The sequence below is a fragment of the Artemia franciscana genome, chromosome 15 (assembly GCF_032884065.1).
Source record: "Artemia franciscana chromosome 15, ASM3288406v1, whole genome shotgun sequence".
Lineage (NCBI taxonomy): Eukaryota > Metazoa > Arthropoda > Branchiopoda > Anostraca > Artemiidae > Artemia > Artemia franciscana.
Window position 1 is genome coordinate 40,455,649 of NC_088877.1, and position 17,680 is coordinate 40,473,328.

The 17,680-nt window shown below is 34.5% G+C and overlaps 1 protein-coding gene across 2 annotated transcripts in view; it reads right to left on the bottom strand.

Moving 5' to 3' along the window:
* LOC136036472 (proteoglycan Cow-like) overlaps window positions 1-17,680 on the bottom strand; it is a 77,446-nt gene that overhangs the window by 12,689 nt on the left and 47,077 nt on the right. For both annotated transcript variants that reach the window (XM_065718732.1, XM_065718731.1), the window contains 3 exons: window positions 17,194-17,373; window positions 10,174-10,287; window positions 252-411 (listed from right to left, as the gene is read on the bottom strand). In XM_065718732.1, coding sequence (XP_065574804.1) covers window positions 252-411; window positions 10,174-10,287; window positions 17,194-17,373 — 454 coding nt within the window. The remainder of the gene's footprint in view (window positions 1-251; window positions 412-10,173; window positions 10,288-17,193; window positions 17,374-17,680) is intronic.

The window sequence follows — 17,680 nt, forward strand, 5'->3', positions numbered from 1 at the left end:
AACCGAAAAACCAGATAACCTGTTAACTCATATTCTATATCAAAACATCTCATCTGTTTTTATTATTACTTGAACTAACTTAAGGAAAAAGTATTTTTCTAAACAGGATGAACTGGGATGAACTGTGACTAAACGGGGTGAACTATGTGCCCACTCCGCTCTTCTACGCCACCATCACCTCCAACACGACAAACAGTTGCTAATACCTACTTTTGTCACTTTTAAAATTCATTTATATTTTTATAGCATACTTATCAGTGTCACATTCGTCAAGCAATGGTTTAATGCACGGCTCATATTTATCATGCTCCAGTGAATAAAGCTCTTTCAACGATAATTGACCGTCACCGTTCGAGTCCAAATGTCCAAGCATCCACTGAACTTCTATTGGACAATTAGAAGGAAAATAAACTGAAAAATAAATTCATTGAAATCCAGCGATAAATCACGTAGAGACTTTCTAATTTTTTTTTAATGACAATTTGTCACGTGGAAACCTTTTAATTTCTAGGTTAACTCCCTAGTGTCAAAATATATCTCTATTTGAAATACATCTACTCGAGATTTTAGAACACATCACGTGGAAACCTTCCATTTTTAGGTTATCTTAACTAAAAGTGATAAAACATGAAGATAGGGTGGCAAGGTCTATTCCACAATCTAATTGACAAAGTGATCACAAGAAAAATAGCAATAATTAGAATCTTTGTTTTTATATTTAAATACAATTCACATAGAAACAGTACTATATTTCAAAGGTCAATAAATAAGCGCACTCTCAGAAAAAAGGTTTGTTTCCACGAATTATCTAGCATAAATGATTGGTATACACTAAAGCGGGGTTCTTGCGCATGCTTAATTACAAGTTAAGTAGCAAGAAGTAAAACCCTAGACTGAATTTTAACCAGCCAGAGTAAAGACAGGAAAAAAACTGTCCCTCTTTAAAACCATGCCTTTATTCTGATTACTTGAAATTCAGACATGAGTGATACACAGTTATACCTTGTGCCAGAATTAAAAAAAAACATAAGAAGTCCGTAATCTTGAGCCTGTTTTGGGAGAAGCTCAAACAATTTTTAAGGGGTAGGTCACGTAACAAAGGGATTCTTCAGCCAACCAATTTTCTTCAGCCAATTAACGAAGTATTTTTCAAATTTAGAGGGAGGGGTGTGAACCTAAAAGCTGCTCGCTCGCTACAACATTACTGCACTGCGTTTCATTGTTACAGCTTTTTTAGAGGGAGGGGTGTGAACCCAAAACCTACTCGCTCCTTACAACATTACTGCACAGCTTTTTTAGAGGGAGGGGTGTGATCCCAAAACCTGCTTGCTCCCAACAACATTACTGCACAGCTTTTCTTTGTTACAGCTTTTTTAGAGGGATGGGTGTGAACCCAAAACCTGCTTGCTCCCTACAACATTACTGCACAGCTTTTCTTTGTTACAACTTTTTTAGAGGGAGGGGTGTGAACCCAAAACCTGCTTGCTCACTACAACATTACTGCACAGCTTTTCTTTGTTACAGCTTTTTTAGAGGGAGGGGTATGAACCCAAAACCTGCTTGCTCCCTACAACATTACTGCACTGCGTTTCTTTGTTACAGCTTTTTTAGATGGAGAAGTGTGAACCGAAAAGCTGCTCACTCGCTACAACATTACTGCACAGCTTTTCTTTGTTACAACCTTTTTAGAGGGAGGAGTGTGAACCCAAAAGCTGCTCGCTCGCTACAACATTACTGCACAGCTTTTCTTTGTTACAACCTTTTTAGAGGGAGGAGTGTGAACCCAAAAGCTGCTCACTCGCTACAACATTACTGCACAGCTTTTCTTTGTTACAGCTTTTTTAGAGGGAGGAGTGTGAACCCAAAGGCTGCGCGCTTGCTACAACATTACTGCACAGCTTTTCTTTGTTACAGTTTTTTTAGAGGGAGGAGTGTAAACCCAAAAGCTGCTCGCTTGCTACAACATTAATGCATAGCTTTTCTTCGTTACAACCTTTTTAGAGGGAGGAGTGTGAACCCAAAAGCTGCTCGCTCGCTACAACATTACTGCACAGCTTTTCTTTGTTACAGCTTTTTTAGAGGGAGGGGTGTGAACCCAAAACCTGCTTGCTCGCTACAACATTACTGCACAGCTTTTCTTTGTTACAGCTTTTTTAGAGGGAGGGGTGTGAACCCAAAAGCTGCTCACTCGCTACAACATTACTGCACAGCTTTTCTTTGTTACAACCTTTTTAGAGGGAGGAGTGTGAACCCAAAAGCTGCTCGCTCGCTACAACATTACTGCACAGCTTTTCTTTGTTACAGCTTTTTTAGAGGGAGGAGTGTGAACCCAAAAGCTGCTCACTCGCTACAACATTACTGCACAGCTTTTCTTTGTTACAGCTTTTTTAGAGGGAGGAGTGTGAACCAAAAGGCTGCTCGCTCGCTACAACATTACTGCACAGCTTTTCTTTGTTACAGTTTTTTTAGAGGGAGGAGTGTAAACCCAAAAGCTGCTCGCTTGCTACAACATTAATGCACAGCTTTTCTTCGTTACAACCTTTTTAGAGGGAGGAGTGTGAACCCAAAAGCTGCTCGCTCGCTACAACATTACTGCACAGCTTTTCTTTGTTACAGCTTTTTTAGAGGGAGGAGTGTGAACCCAAAGGCTGCGCGCTTGCTACAACATTACTGCACAGCTTTTCTTTGTTACAGTTTTTTTTAGAGGGAGGAGTGTAAACCCATAAGCTGTCCACTTGCTACAACATTAATGCACAGCTTTTCTTCGTTACAACCTTTTTAGAGGGAGGAGTGTGAACCCAAAAGCTGCTCGCTCGCTACAACATTACTGCACAGCTTTTCTTTGTTACAGCTTTTTTAGAGGGAGGAGTGTGAACCAAAAGGCTGCTCGCTTGCTACAACATTACTGCACAGCTTTTCTTTGTTACAGTTTTTTTTAGAGGGAGGAGTGTAAACCCTAAAGCTGCTCGCTTGCTACAACATTAATGCATAGCTTTTCTTCGTTACAACCTTTTTAGAGAGAGGAGTGTGAACCCAAAAGCTGCTCGCTCGCTACAACATTACTGCACAGCTTTTCTTTGTTACAGCTTTTTTAGAGGGAGGAGTGTGAACCCAAAAGCTGCTCGCTCGCTACAACATTACTGCACAGCTTTTCTTTGTTACAGCTTTTTTAGAGGGAGGAGTGTAAACCCAAAAGCTGCTCGCTTGCTACAACATTAATGCATAGCTTTTCTTCGTTAAAACCTTTTTAGACAGAGGAGTGTGAACCCAAAAGCTGCTCGCTCGCTACAACATTACTGCACAGCTTTTCTTTGTTACAGCTTTTTTAGAGGGAGGAGTATGAACCAAAAGGCTGCTCGCTTGCTACAACATTACTGCACAGCTTTTCTTTGTTACAACCTTTTTAGAGGGAGGAGTGTGAACCCAAAAGCTGCTCGCTCGCTACAACATTACTGCACAGCTTTTCTTTCTTACAATTTTTTTCCAAGCCAAACAGCACGGTGAAAATGCAATGTTTCTTCTTATGAACAGCAATGGACAATTAGATTATTATAAAAGAAAATAGTGTTGACTGAAACAATAATTGTAATCCTGACAAGGATTATAAAAACTTGTTTGCAGAGTGTGAAACGGATTTTTCACACTCGTTGATTATGACATTCCTCAATTTCAAGTTTTATCTTGTTTAAATTTATATAACCTTGAAATTATGCATAAATGTATTGAAAATCAATGGACTACTAAAGAGAAATATATGCAGAGCTGGTTATACAAGCTACTATTTAGCTTTGATTAAAGCGCAAGTGCTGAGAAGTATGGAGTGGGGGAAAGTCTCCCATTTATAGCAATTTCAGTCTGTTCTAGTTTTTATCTCTTATGCTAACTAATTATACCTTACACTCATAATAAACGACAAGCTACTGCCACCTACTGCACTCTTAGCGCTGGCATGGAATATATTAAATGCAAGTCGAAGGGCACAAGAAGGTGAGCCCCCTCTACTAATTTGCCTTAAAAACCCCCTCATCCCTCCAAAAAAGCTTGGAAATCTTTCCTAAGAGATCTGCTTGGGTCTGAGCAACCACCCTTCACCTAAAAGTTTCATCAAGTTTAGTCTCACCTATCAAAAGTTACTAGCCTGATAAAATTTGCCTTGTTTAAGAAAACAGGGGAAAACACCCCCTAAAAGTCATTGAATCTTAACGAAAATCACACCATCAAATTCAGCGTATCAGAGAACCCTGATTTATTCTACGGCCTTTGTGATTCAGGGGTCATTCTTAAATAATTGGGACAAAATTCAAGCTTTAGTGTAAAGAGCGAGGTATTGACGAGGAGGCGAACCCTCTCATATACTTAATAAAAATATAGAAGTTCGTTACGTTAGTTACGCATTATTACTAATAAAAACGTTCGTAAAAAAAATAAAAGTTCTAACTGCCTTTTTGAGCAGCCAAAAATTTGAGGACAACTAGACCTCCTCCCCCACCCCTCTTTTTATCAAAATCGTCCGATCAAAACTATGATAAATCTATTGAGCCGAAAAAAATTCATATGCAAAATTCGTTTTAATTAAACATGTGCAGTGAGCCAAAATCAAAACATGCATTAATTCAAAAATGTTCAAAAATGAAAAAAAAACAAGTTTTTTTTAACTGTAAGTAAGGAGCGACATTAAAACTTAAAACGAACAGAAATTATTCCGTATATGAAAGGGGTTGTCCCCTCCTCAACACCTCGCTCTTTATGATAGTTATTTACTGTTTTAAAAATAAGAGTTGTGAGAAAGAGTCAAACTTTAGCTTAAAGAGCCAGGCGTTGAGGAGGGGACAACCCCTTTCATATACGGAACAATTTGTGTTCGTTTTAGGTTTTGATTTCGCTCCTTACTTGCAGGTAAAAAAAGAGCTAAGAGCTCATATGGTACTTGTGACGAGCCCGGAAGAGCCAAGAGCTCATAAGGCATGAGCTCTAGCAAAATTCTAAGAATCAATAGATTGATTTAAAAGGAAAATCAGAGGCTTAATGCGGGTCGGGATTTAAAATAAGACCTCTGAGACACGAGGTCCTTCTAAATATCAAAATTCATTAAGATCCGATCACCCACTCATAAGTTAAAATATCTCATTTTTCTAATTTTTCCTCTCCCTTCAGCCCTCCAGATGGTTGAAAAGGGGAAAACGACTTTATCAGGTCAATTTGCGCAGGCCCCTGACACGCCTACCGATCTTCATCGTCACGTATCTAATACATTTGCTTATTCTACCCAACAAGTTTCATACTGATCTCTCCACTCTAAGCGTCTTCCAAGATTTCCAGTTTCCCCGTTCAATACCCCCAATGTAAATAGATCTGGTCGGGACTTAAAATAAAAACTCTGAGACATGAGCTCCTTCTAAATATCAAATTTCATCAAGATCTGTTCACCCGTTCTTAAGTTCAAGTACCTCAGTTTTTCAAATTTTTCCGAATTAACGCCCCCCCAACTCCCCCAGAGAGAGGGGATCCGTTCCAATTATGTCAATCACGTATCTAGAACTTGTGCTTATTCTTCCCATCAAGTTTCATCCCGATATCTCCACTCTAAGCTTTTTCCTAGATTTCCGGTTTCCAAGATTTCTGTTTCCCTCCTCCAATCCCCTATCAAATTAAGAGCTCCAAGACACGAGGTCCTTCTAAATATCAAAATTCATTAAGAACCGATCACCCACTCGTATGTCCCTGGATTCGATTCGAAATAAAAATGGAGCATCTGAGACATAAAAGCTTTCTATATATCAAGTTTCATTAAAATCCGACCCCCCATTCATAAGATAAAGATACCTCAATTTTCGCGTTTTCCAAGATTTCCAGTTTCCCCTCCAACTCCCCCCAATGTCATCGGATCTAGTCAGAATTTAGAATAAGAGATCTGAAGCACAAGATTCTTCTAAATATCAAATTTCATGAGGATCTGATCAACCATTAGTAAGTTACAAATATCTCATTTTTTCTGATTTTTCAGAATTAACTCCTCCCCCCAACACCCCCAAAGAGAGTGGATCTTTGTCCGGTTATGTCAACCACGTATCTTGGACTTGTGCTTATTCTTCCCGTCAAGTTTCATCCTGATCTCTCCACTCTAAGTCTTTTCCAAGATTTCCGGTTCCCCCTCCCCAGCTCCCCCCAATGACACCGGATCCGGTCAGGATTCAAAATAAGAGATCTGAGTTACGAGGTCTTTCTAAATTGAAATTTCATTAAGATCCGATCACTCCTTCGTGAGTTAAAAATGCCTTATTTTTTCTGACTTTTCAGAATTAACCCTTCCCCCCAATTCCCCCAAAGAGAGCGGATCTGTTCCAGTTTTGTAAATCCCGTATCTAGGACTTATGCTTATTTTTCCCACCAAGCTTTAAAATATGAACTATGAGACGCGATACCCTTCTAAACATCAAATTTCATTAATATTCGATCACCCCTTCGTAAGTTAAAAATACCTCATTTTTTCTATTTTTCTGAATTAACCGGCCCCCACTCCCCCCCCCCCCAAATGGTCGAATCGGGGAAACGACTATTTTTAATTTAATCTGGTCTGGTCCCTGATATACCTGCCAAATTTCATCGTCCTACCTTATCTGGAAGTGCTTAAACTAGCAAAACCTTGACCGACAGACCAACAGAATCTGCGATCGCTATATGGCACTTGGTTAATGCCAAATGCCATAAAAACTTGTTTTTTTTTATTTAATCAAGTTTCTAGTCATTCAAAAGAAGCTTTTTGAGTTAGCGTCTATACACATTATTCTTGCAATATCTTTCTGCGTATTTTGGTATGAACCAAATATACTATGGCGTGACACGAGGCACATATTTATAATATAATTTTATTGCTCAGGGAGACACAATTTTGTGTGTTACATCATGCATGTATGTACAATAGTATTTTACTGGGGTAGGGGGACAACATAGAAGAAACTAAAAAAAGAAAATTAAATAGAAAATATAAGTAATATGGAAAAAATATCGAGATTTCGGAGTTAAAACTCCATACCCACTTCCCCTGGATACGGTCGTGTGAACTAGGACGATTCCAAAATGTCTAGCTTAATTGCTTATCCTTTCTTCTATCTGTTCTTATGTATAATCCGTCACTTAAGTTTTTTTGTGGCGGGTAATAATGATAATGATAGCCTGCTTTAAACATTTTAAAGAACAAAATAAGTTACTGGGTCTTAAAAAAATAAGAGCATTTAAAGAGTAATATACATAACTCCCTGTAGGTAAACACAGTAACGTTTCATTTGGGACATTCGCAATAGAATTGTTTGGGACTTGTACTGGGAGGCTTTCCCGACCTACCTTCCACGTGCATGCTTTATTGCAAATTAAGCTCTTCGATAATTATAATATGGCAGGCTATATTGGGAAAAAATAATTTGGAAAAAATTATAAATAACTAATGATGAGAAATGGAAGGACTCTTTCAAGCTAATCTACAAGCGGCATTTATTTCCTCTTGAGACCAGTTAAAACAAAATTTCTAATACCTCACAATATCACATCTAAGAATGAGTTTTGGCATAAGATGTTTGTTGTGGAGTAATATACACTCGGCTTTTGCTCTCCGCGTCACCGGGAAAGTTTAATCAAGTTGGTTAATTCACATTGCAAAAAAAAGAAAAAAAAACTTAAAAAAAAGAAAAACAAAGCAGTATTGGTGTTTTTCTGACTAGTAGAAAACCTAACTCAAGGAGCTAATTACCCCCAATTAAAATGTCATTTGAACATAAATATTCGCCCAATGCTTATCGATTTTTCTCTATCATCCTTCCCCCCACAAAAAAAAAAACATCTGTGTACATGCCTGCCTAGGACTATTACGTCTTAAACTCAAATTTGGGTGACCAAAACCAAACACTAAATAGGTAGTTCTATTTTCCTAGTTAAATATTTGTCCCAATAGACAAACGAGAAACAATCTAATGAAGTTCTAATCAATCGATTCTTCAATATATGTACAACTCCTTCAATTTTTTATTGCTGTGTATTAATGAAAGAGTTGAGTGTTGAGTATTAAATTAGTGGTAGCAGGGAACGTGGTGTCGTAATTATATATATATTTTTTTAACCCTTCTGAGGTTAAAGTATTTTTTTGTGGATTTATTTGATTATCCCTCCTTCGCATCAAGCCCTGACATTTGGAGGGGATGCGGTTGTGTCAGTCTTTTGTTAATAAGTAATATAAAATAAAAAATTAGACAAGCATGTACCCTTTGCTAAAAGACAGTAGCGATCCTATTAAATGTCAAGATATACCAATTCGTACAGATTATTCGGGATCTATTAATTCGAATTTTTTGCAGCTAAAATTACTAATTTTACCACCTTTTCTACGCAAGATCAACCCTCCAAGAAACTGAACGGTAGATAGCAGTCTACGCAATAGTTTCTGTTTTTGCTCCTCCTACGACTCAATTTCAAGTTCCATTTATTTCCGTAAAATAACAACAACAAAAAACAATCCCCAAATGGCCCAATGGCCCGTTATTTGGGGAAATACACATAATAATAAATAATGTTAAAACCTTGCATATACATACTAAACAACACATAAATATAAATCTATAAGGAATAGAAATCAATTCACCAACAGTTCACACGAAATGGCAACCCTCCTATCACTCGATAATAATAAAAATAAAAATAAAATTTCTACGTCATCGTCATATTATTCTCTCTAATAATAACAACAGGGAATGACAGAAGACAGTTAAGTTGTCGGGCGAAAACAGCCAAGCGACGAGGCTGCGCAAAATCCCGGTGGTCTGTCTAATTTAGCGAAACCCTCTGAAATCCTTCTCAATGTCCTATCTGAACACATTAGGCATTTTTTTAAAGATATATATATATATATATATATATATATATATATATATATATATATATATATATATATATATATATATATATATATATATATATATATATATATATATATATATATACATTTTGTGGTATATGGTACAAATGGTACATTTAACCAGTGCATTAACAGGGAGTAGTTATTTATTTTAAATATAATATGCCAGTCAAAGGAGCGAACTTTTGAAATCTGATCCGAAATAAATTGAACTGAAAATTGCTCATATACATTCTTAGATATAAATTGCCAGCCAAAGAAGCAAGCTTTACGGCTCTGATCCAGAGACAAAAAAAAACTTAATATTCACTCATACAGACGTTTTTTTTCATTTTCTAGACGGGGAATCCGGCATCTAAACCAAAATTTGCAAAAACAGTGCATTTTACCAGCGCATAAGCAGGGACAAGTTATTTATTTTAAAGATATGTCAGAGGACCGGTTTAAAGATAGGCCAAAAGCACGTCAAAGGAGCGAACTTTTGAAATCTGATCCGAAATAAATTGAACTGAAAATTGCTCATATACATTCTTAGATATAAATTGCTAGCCAAAGAAGCAAGCTTTACGGCTCTGATCCAGAGACAAAAAAAAACACTTAATATTCACTTATACAGACGTTTTTTTCATTTTCTAGACGCGGAATCCGGCATCTAAACCAAAATTTGCAAAAACAGTGCATTTTACCAGCGCATAAGCAGGGACAATTTATTTATTTTAAAGATATGTCAGAGGACCGGTTTAAAGATAGGCCAAAAGCACGTCAAAGGAGCGAACTTTCGACACTCATCTTAAACAGAAGTGAGCCCAACATTTGCTCACACGAGTATAGGTTTTTCATTGGCCGTCGTTAATTCCGGCTAAAAAGAACTCGAACTTGGAGCTAAATATCTACTCCTGTGCCCCAAATCAGTAGTTCCATCAAATAAAATAGTGTATCCTTCCCATATATAATGATGTGGCTTTCAATTTTGTAATAAAAATCAAACTTTTGAGATTATCTAGACTATCCCACTTCGAGCATTGAACGAAACACAATAATATTGTGTTTAAAACACAGAAATAAAATAATTATACATGGGAGTAATAGAGCAGAAAACACCGTATTTACTGTCATATACTTTGATCTGAAACAAAAATGAACAGAATATGTGTTTATATTAAGACATTTTTTCCGGGGGGGGGGGATAGAAACCCCACTGTCGAAGTAAAATTCGACCCATACTAGAGCTAGATTAAAGGTTTGTCAGGCAAGATACTGCAAAATTTTACCTTTACTCTTTCTATTTCTTTTGGCGGCTCTTTCCTTCTTTGCAGAACTCATGACGACGTTAAACCAGTCAATCATACGGTCACCAAGAACAGACAAATCCTCTTTGGAACATCCTGAATATACAAAAAAAATGATTTTTGATACATGTACTGGTCAAACTTTGACGTTTTTAAAGACACATAAAAAAGTTTTTAAGTTTTGACATAAACAATCAAATTTGAGACAATAGAAATAAGTCAGAATTCAAAAATGGAATAGAATTTGTATTTTTGTTGCAATAATGCATTATTATCCTAGTATTATGGCGATAAACAAAACCTCTTTTGATAAGTGGACTAGCCTACCTATTCCTAATACGATTGTAATAAGAAGGTTTACATTGAAACAAAGAAAATTTCATTTCGCAGTTTTTGCGTGGTTACAAGCTTTTCTACCTCTTACATGTTTCAAAAAAGACATATTAAAGAAATTGTACAATGTAGCTATGATTGTTAAATTCAAAAATATATCGGTGTTTTATTATATATCAGAACACTTCATCATATATAACCCGTATATACATCCCGTCATACATCACACTTATCACACATATATCAAACGTCACCACGTATCACACTTCATAAATAACCCGTGATTTTTCGGAAATGATCTTTTGAATTTTATCGTTTCAAGCCAAATATCGAACGAAAAATCCACAAAAACTTTTCAACTGTGCATGCTAAGCCAAGTGTGATTATATTCTTGAATTTAGAATAAACAATTGCAACAACATTTTTCCAACTGACTTTTTTTTTAAGAAATAGATATCATTTCACTATGTGTGCGGGATTAAACTTTTTACCAACTTTAGATGTTTCAGAAAAAAAAATCCTGTGTTAGAGAAATTTATACAATGTAGTTTTGAATGCTGAATTCAAAGATATAGGACCTATTTTTCTGCAATGACCTCTTGATTTCTGTTGTCTCAAACCAAATAACAAACAAATAACTTCAAGAAGATTTTCAACTGTGTAGGCTAAAAAAAAAGTGTGACTAGATCTTTAAATTCATCATAAGAAATTCCACCACCGCTTTTCAAACTAGCTAATTTTTTCTCTTTTTTTATTTACTTAACGGTTTATTTTTACTGATCAACGCACTGTTTTAAAGATGGAATTCTAAGTTATCTCATCATTATGGGAAGAATTATTATAATTTAAATCCTGACTAAAATATATTTTCAGATAAAATTTTTGAACGTTTCGACTGTTTGAGCCTAAGTCAAAGAAAAAAAAACTTCAAAAGGTTACTACTTTTCAATTATGACTGCTAGCAAAAAAAAAACTGAATCTTCGATTCAGTTTGACACTGTTGACCACCGAATATTATTGAAAAAATGTAAATTTTATGGATTAAGGGGTGCTACATTGGGTTTGCTTTGCAGTTATCTTCAAAATAGACAACAGTACGTCAATTTACAAGGATTTTTGTCTAGTAAAAATGTTGTTAATTGGGGGGTTCCCCAAGGATCCGTACTGGGTCCGACTCTGTTTTTAATTTTTATTAATGATCTGCCGCGTGTTGTGAAAGCTCTGCCCGGCATTGACGACTTTGTAGACAACGGTCTGATTAAGACCCAGGTTACTATGCCCTTATTTGCTGATGATACAACCTTGGTGTGTGTTGCCCCTACAGAACAACTGCTTTTGTCAACAATAAATGCAGCAATGAGCAGGATATGTACATGGCTTAAAATAAACCACCTTGACCTGAATATAGATAAGTCAAATCTTGTTATTTTCTCTCGATCTCCAAATTTTTACCCTCGGTTTACGGAAATGATTTTAGAGCGGGGAATTATTAAACGAACAAGATTCACCAAATAACTCGGAATCAATGTTGATGAAACCCTATCATTTAAAGATCATGTGAAGTCACTTTCGAAAATATTGTCACGTAACTTAGGTATCATGCGCAAATTAAAACATATTTTCCCCCCAAATGTTCTACGATTGTTATACTATTCCCTGATTCACCCTTACATTTTGTATTGCTCGTCGATTTGGCTTGGTACTTTCCCTTCGATAGTTCGTCCAATCCGTGTGATCCAGAATAATGCTATCCGAGTTTTCTGTGGTGTTGGGAACCAGGAGTCTTTGAGGTCGGTGTATAGAGATTTAAATATAATGCCTGCAGCTGGATTACGTGATTTTTATAAGTTGATTTTTATATAAGTATTACAGTGAAAGCCTTCCTGATTGTTTTACAGGAATATTTTGTGAGAGGTCTGATGTTCACCACCACATTGCTCGGATACGAGGTAATACTGAGGTTCCTCGATTAGTTTCAAGTAGGTCTTCTTTTTCACTTATTTACAGAGCTTCAAAACTTTGGAATAAACTGAGTATAGATATTAAGGAAATTGGTAACCTTGGCCAGTTTAAGTCTGATTTACGTGTGGAGTTGCTCGGTAGGTATACTTTTGAAACAGATTAACTAAAATAAATTTTCATAGGTTATTCATTTGTAATATTTACGTATTTTTTTGTTTGTTATTTTTGTTGTCTTGGGGTCACGCAAGGTAATGTATTGTTTATGTTTGTTTTTTGTTTTTTTGTTGATTTCGGTATATGGTCTCATTCTCCATATTTGCTTATTTCCATATTTTCTTTGAATTAGCATAGCATCACAAGCTTCGCTTATGTTGTGCTATTGATTAAGAAATGTTTATTTCTAATAAAATTGTTCTACTACTTCTACTACTTCAAATTAACCATAAAAAAACCCACAGAGACAAGGTTCCAACTGACTAAAATTATCTAATAATTCAAATAGCTAAACTAAATGTAATTAAAGTAGAAATCTAAAGCCGCATCACCTCTATTTAAGAGGGAAAATAACTATGTTTGAGATCTTAATTAAAATATTTATGACATAATGCATAGGCCGTTTTTACGTAATCCTCCATATAATACAATTTAGGATAAATTTTTGACTTTATTTTTTATTACTTGATAAAACAACAAAGTAAAAGCCTGCGTCGTGTACAGAAGGACAAACTGAAATTAAAATGCTAAAAATGAATTTTTTTTCGCATGCTGACCAATAGTCTCCGTAGCGGAGGTATCGATCCTTTTTGCTTTGTCGATAAGATTAATTACAAAAAGAGATCACAGGCCTAATTTCAGTTTCATTATCAACACGCAAATTTATTTCAGTTCTAACTTCCGCTGGACCTATTCTCCGTAGAGTAAACGTACAGTAAATAGAGGACCTATTCTAACAAGTTTCCATAGGGTAAATAATTTCCAAGTTATAACCAAATCAAATGCCTGAATGACAGTAATTGCAGGCACTCATAGGTTTACTTCTAATGTTAAATTAATAATAGTAAAATAATGAGTAAATTGGCAAATGAGTTAGTAATTAATAAAAGTACAATTAATATCACTATATCGTTAATGGATTGTAAACCTGTTTCTTGCTCCTCCTTACTATTCACTCACAGGTTCACTTCTGATGTTTGATTAATAATCTAATAATAGTAAATCGGAAATTTATTTAGTAATTAATAGAAAACTAAAATTGATAATATTATAACTAAGGCAGTCGAAGAAAAAGCAATGGACGGATCACAAGAGACAAGGAGGCAAATTTATTCAAATTGGCACTTATTTATTCAAACAGAAGTTTTTTCGGTTATTCAAACGCCCTGTTTATAGTATTATTAATTTTACTCTCTTGTTGATTACTAATTAAATTGCCGAATTACTAATTAATATACTATTATTGAGTCACTAATGTAACATCAGAAATAAGCCTGTGATTGTAAGAAGGTAATTGACTGTGATTGTAATTGTAAGGAGGTGTAAGAAACAGGTTTACAGTCCATTAAAGTCATAATATTATTAATTTTACTCTTTAATATTGAGCTTTAAATGTCTTTAAAGTAAAGTTTAAATATCGCCAAATCTTTTTAAAAACTAAGGTAATTAAGCCTTAATAAAAGTAGTTAAAATATATGCGAGTCATGAAAATAAAATCTAAGCATTGGTGATTCTTAAAAAATGAAATATTATGAAGTCTTAAAAAAAATTAATATAGAGGAAAGAACGGTAGAATATGCGGAGATAGCTAGAATTTGTCATGAGGTTGATTTGGGGTTAGCAATTATTGGCGGGAGGAAAATCATGGTTGACAATTTTTGAAAAAGGCCAGAGGGGGTGAAACTTCCAAATGCCCTTTTTATAGTATTATCAATTTTACTCTTTTGTCAATTACTAATTAAATTGCCAATTTACTAATTAATTATACTATTATTGAGTCATTAATGTAAAACATCCAGAAATAAACCTGTGAGTGAATAGTAAGGAGGTGTAAGAAATAGGTTTACAGTCCATTTAAGTCATAATATTATTAATTGTACTCTTTAATATTGAGCTAAAATGTCTTTAAAGGAAAGATGAAATGTCGCCAAGTCTTTTTTAAAAACTAAGGTAATTAAACCTTAACGAAAACAGTTAAAATATTTGTGAGTCTTGAAAACAAAATTTAAGTCAAGAAATTAAAGTTAAAAAATTGAAATATTATGAAGTTTAAAAAAAAAAGTTAAGATAAAGGAAAGAACGGTAGAATTTGTGGAGACCGCTAGAATTTGTCATGAGGTTGATTTCGGGATAGTAGTTATTGGCGGCAGGAAAATCAAGGTTATTATTATACATATTCTACCGCTCTTTCCTTTATTTTAACTTTTTTAAGACTCCATAATATTTCAATTTTTTAACTTTAGCTTCTTGACTTAAATTTTATTTTCAAGACACAAATATTTTAATTGCTTTCGTTAAGGCTTAAATAGCTTAGTTTTTTTAAAAGACTTGCCAATATTTAAAGTTTAGCTTTAAGAATTATCAACTTTGCCATTTTTCAACAAAACTCAATATTTTACCTTTTTTCAGTCTCACCAATATTTAAATTTTATTTTAAAGACTTTTCAGGCTTAATGTTTTACTTTTTCTAAGTCTTATCAACTTTTAAAACTTTATTTTAAAGATTTTTAAGGCCGAATATTTTACCTTTTTTTTCAGTTTTACTAATATGTAAACTTTATTTTAAAGACTTTTAAGGCTAAATATTTTATTTTATTTTTTCAGTCTTAACGACATTTGAACTTTATTTTAAAGAATTTTAAGGATAAATATTTTAATTTATTTCTTTTAAAACTTAAAAATATTTTGTTGTATCTCTTTTTAAGACAACATCTCGTTAAGCACTTCATTTATCTCATCGATATTTCGCCAGATTTACCATTTTTTACCTCATTTTTTAAAGACTTGCTAGTGTTTAGTTTTAACTTTTTTTTTATCTTTTGAAGGATGTTTTCATTTATCTCATCGATATTTTATCAGACTTACCAATGCATTTAACTGATCTTCCATTAGGACTTGACAATATCATACTCTTTTTTATCCCCTTTTTTACGGCACCCCGCCGCTGAAACCTTAGGGCCTGACGGGCCACTAGTCAATCATTTACCAATTTTTCCTCCTTAGAAGTGTATCTATTGAACTTCCTTTTAAGAGAGCTAACACACATTCTATCTAATAAAATACATTGATTTTTTGGTTGATTTAGTGATTTTTTTAATAGTATAGTGAATTAGGTGCTGATTTAGAGACTGTGGTAGGCAATATAAAAATCACTAGAAAAAGTGATAAATCACTAGGGCTGGTCTCTTAGTCTATTCATACCTGAATACTACCATTTTCTAAGATTTTTTGTTTAGCTGTTTCAAAATTATGATGTTTTCAGTACGGTACAACATTTAGCGAGATTTTACGGATGTGGCACGATTTTAGAATTAGGAATTTGGCTTTTAAATTTTTAATTCTTCTAATTTTTCATTCTATGTTTGTTATTTTTTATGGTTTCTCCGTGTTCTCTGGTTTCTAGGTTTGTTTTATGTTATGTTTTTTTTTATTCGGTTTGTTTCGCACACATATTTGTTCACACAGTGCGAACGTGTTTTCTTCTAACTTTTTCTTGTAGCGCTGAAGAAGAGAAGCGGTTGTTCTTTCGAAATATCCGTTTTGTTTTCATCCAGTATTATTGTTTGCCTTAAAAAAAAACCCATACTGGATTTTCTTGTCTTTTTTTTGTGATGTCTGGTGAATGTGGTTTACAAAATTATTTTAAAGTTACCAAGCTGATGCGTGAAAATAAATAATCAAAACTATTTAGTTAAATTTGTAAACATATTCGTCCAGTAAAAATTCAAACTTCAAAAATCTGCTAGTTCTCAGAAAACTACCTTCAAAAAAAACCGTTAAAGCTTATTTAGCTCATTTGTGTCACACGTTTTTCACCTATTTTTTGTTAATTTGCCATGGAAATCAGCTTTTTTTAATTTTTTTTTAATTTCCTTGTTTTTATTTCGCGCCCACTACGGCCAGAAACTGCCTAACAGCATATGAAGGTCTTTTTTTCATTAAAAAATAAAAAATGGTCATTTCCTATTTTTTTTTTTCTTCCTATAAGGTCTTTTTTCTATTTTTTCCTTTTTTCACATAGAAGGTCTTTTTTAAGATGCACATAGTTGAGTAAGTTTCCCATAAACCAATTGAAACAAACAGGTTTTATTTTCAATGTCCTTGGTACTTTAAGACTCTTATACAATACCTTACCAGGCACGTATTCAGAAATTTTTTTCAGGGGAGGACCAAACCCTTCAAATCCCTTATTCTGTGAGAAATATCAGAAAAGTATGGGAAAATAATAAAAAATCGTGAGATTTCAAGGGGGGCAGGTCCGGAACCCCCCCCCCCCCCCATCTGCGTAGGTGCCAGTACCTTACCTTTCTTTTTGTTATCTTTTTTAGGACACTATTGCTCAATATCTCATCAAGTTCTTTATTAACTCGCATCAGTTGCACACTCAGTACTTTTAAGCTAGGAAAGTATGAGGTCATTGAAGATGACTTCTTCTTCTTCTTTTCATTTTGTCTGCGCCCCCCCCCCCCACCTGCGTAGGTGCCAGTACCATACCTTTCTTTTTGTTATCTTTTTGAAGGACACTATTGCTCGATATCTCATCAAGTTCTTCATTAACTCGCATCAGTTGCACACTCAGTTCTTTTAAGCTAGGAGAGTATGAGGTCATTGAAGATGACTTCTTCTTCTTCTTCTCATTTTGTCTGCGGCCAATTTCAAATTTGTTGGTTTTCTCTGGAAAATAACATTAAAACAGGTTTGTAAATATAAAAAAGCTCATAAACAACAAATAACAAGTAGAGCAAAAGGGAATTTTTCCGTAAGACAGTGAAATTCCAAACTTAAAATGAAGAGTTCAACCTTATGTCTAAGGGTCGTATTCAGTATATTACAAATGAAAATATAAAAGGAACTTATATTAAAATACTACCATTAAAACTAAAGAAAATTTTAAACCGTCCTAGCATCCTTGCTTCAGCGACCTCATTTACGTATAAACAGCTCCTTTTTTTCTTAATCTAAACAAACAGAAATTCGTAAA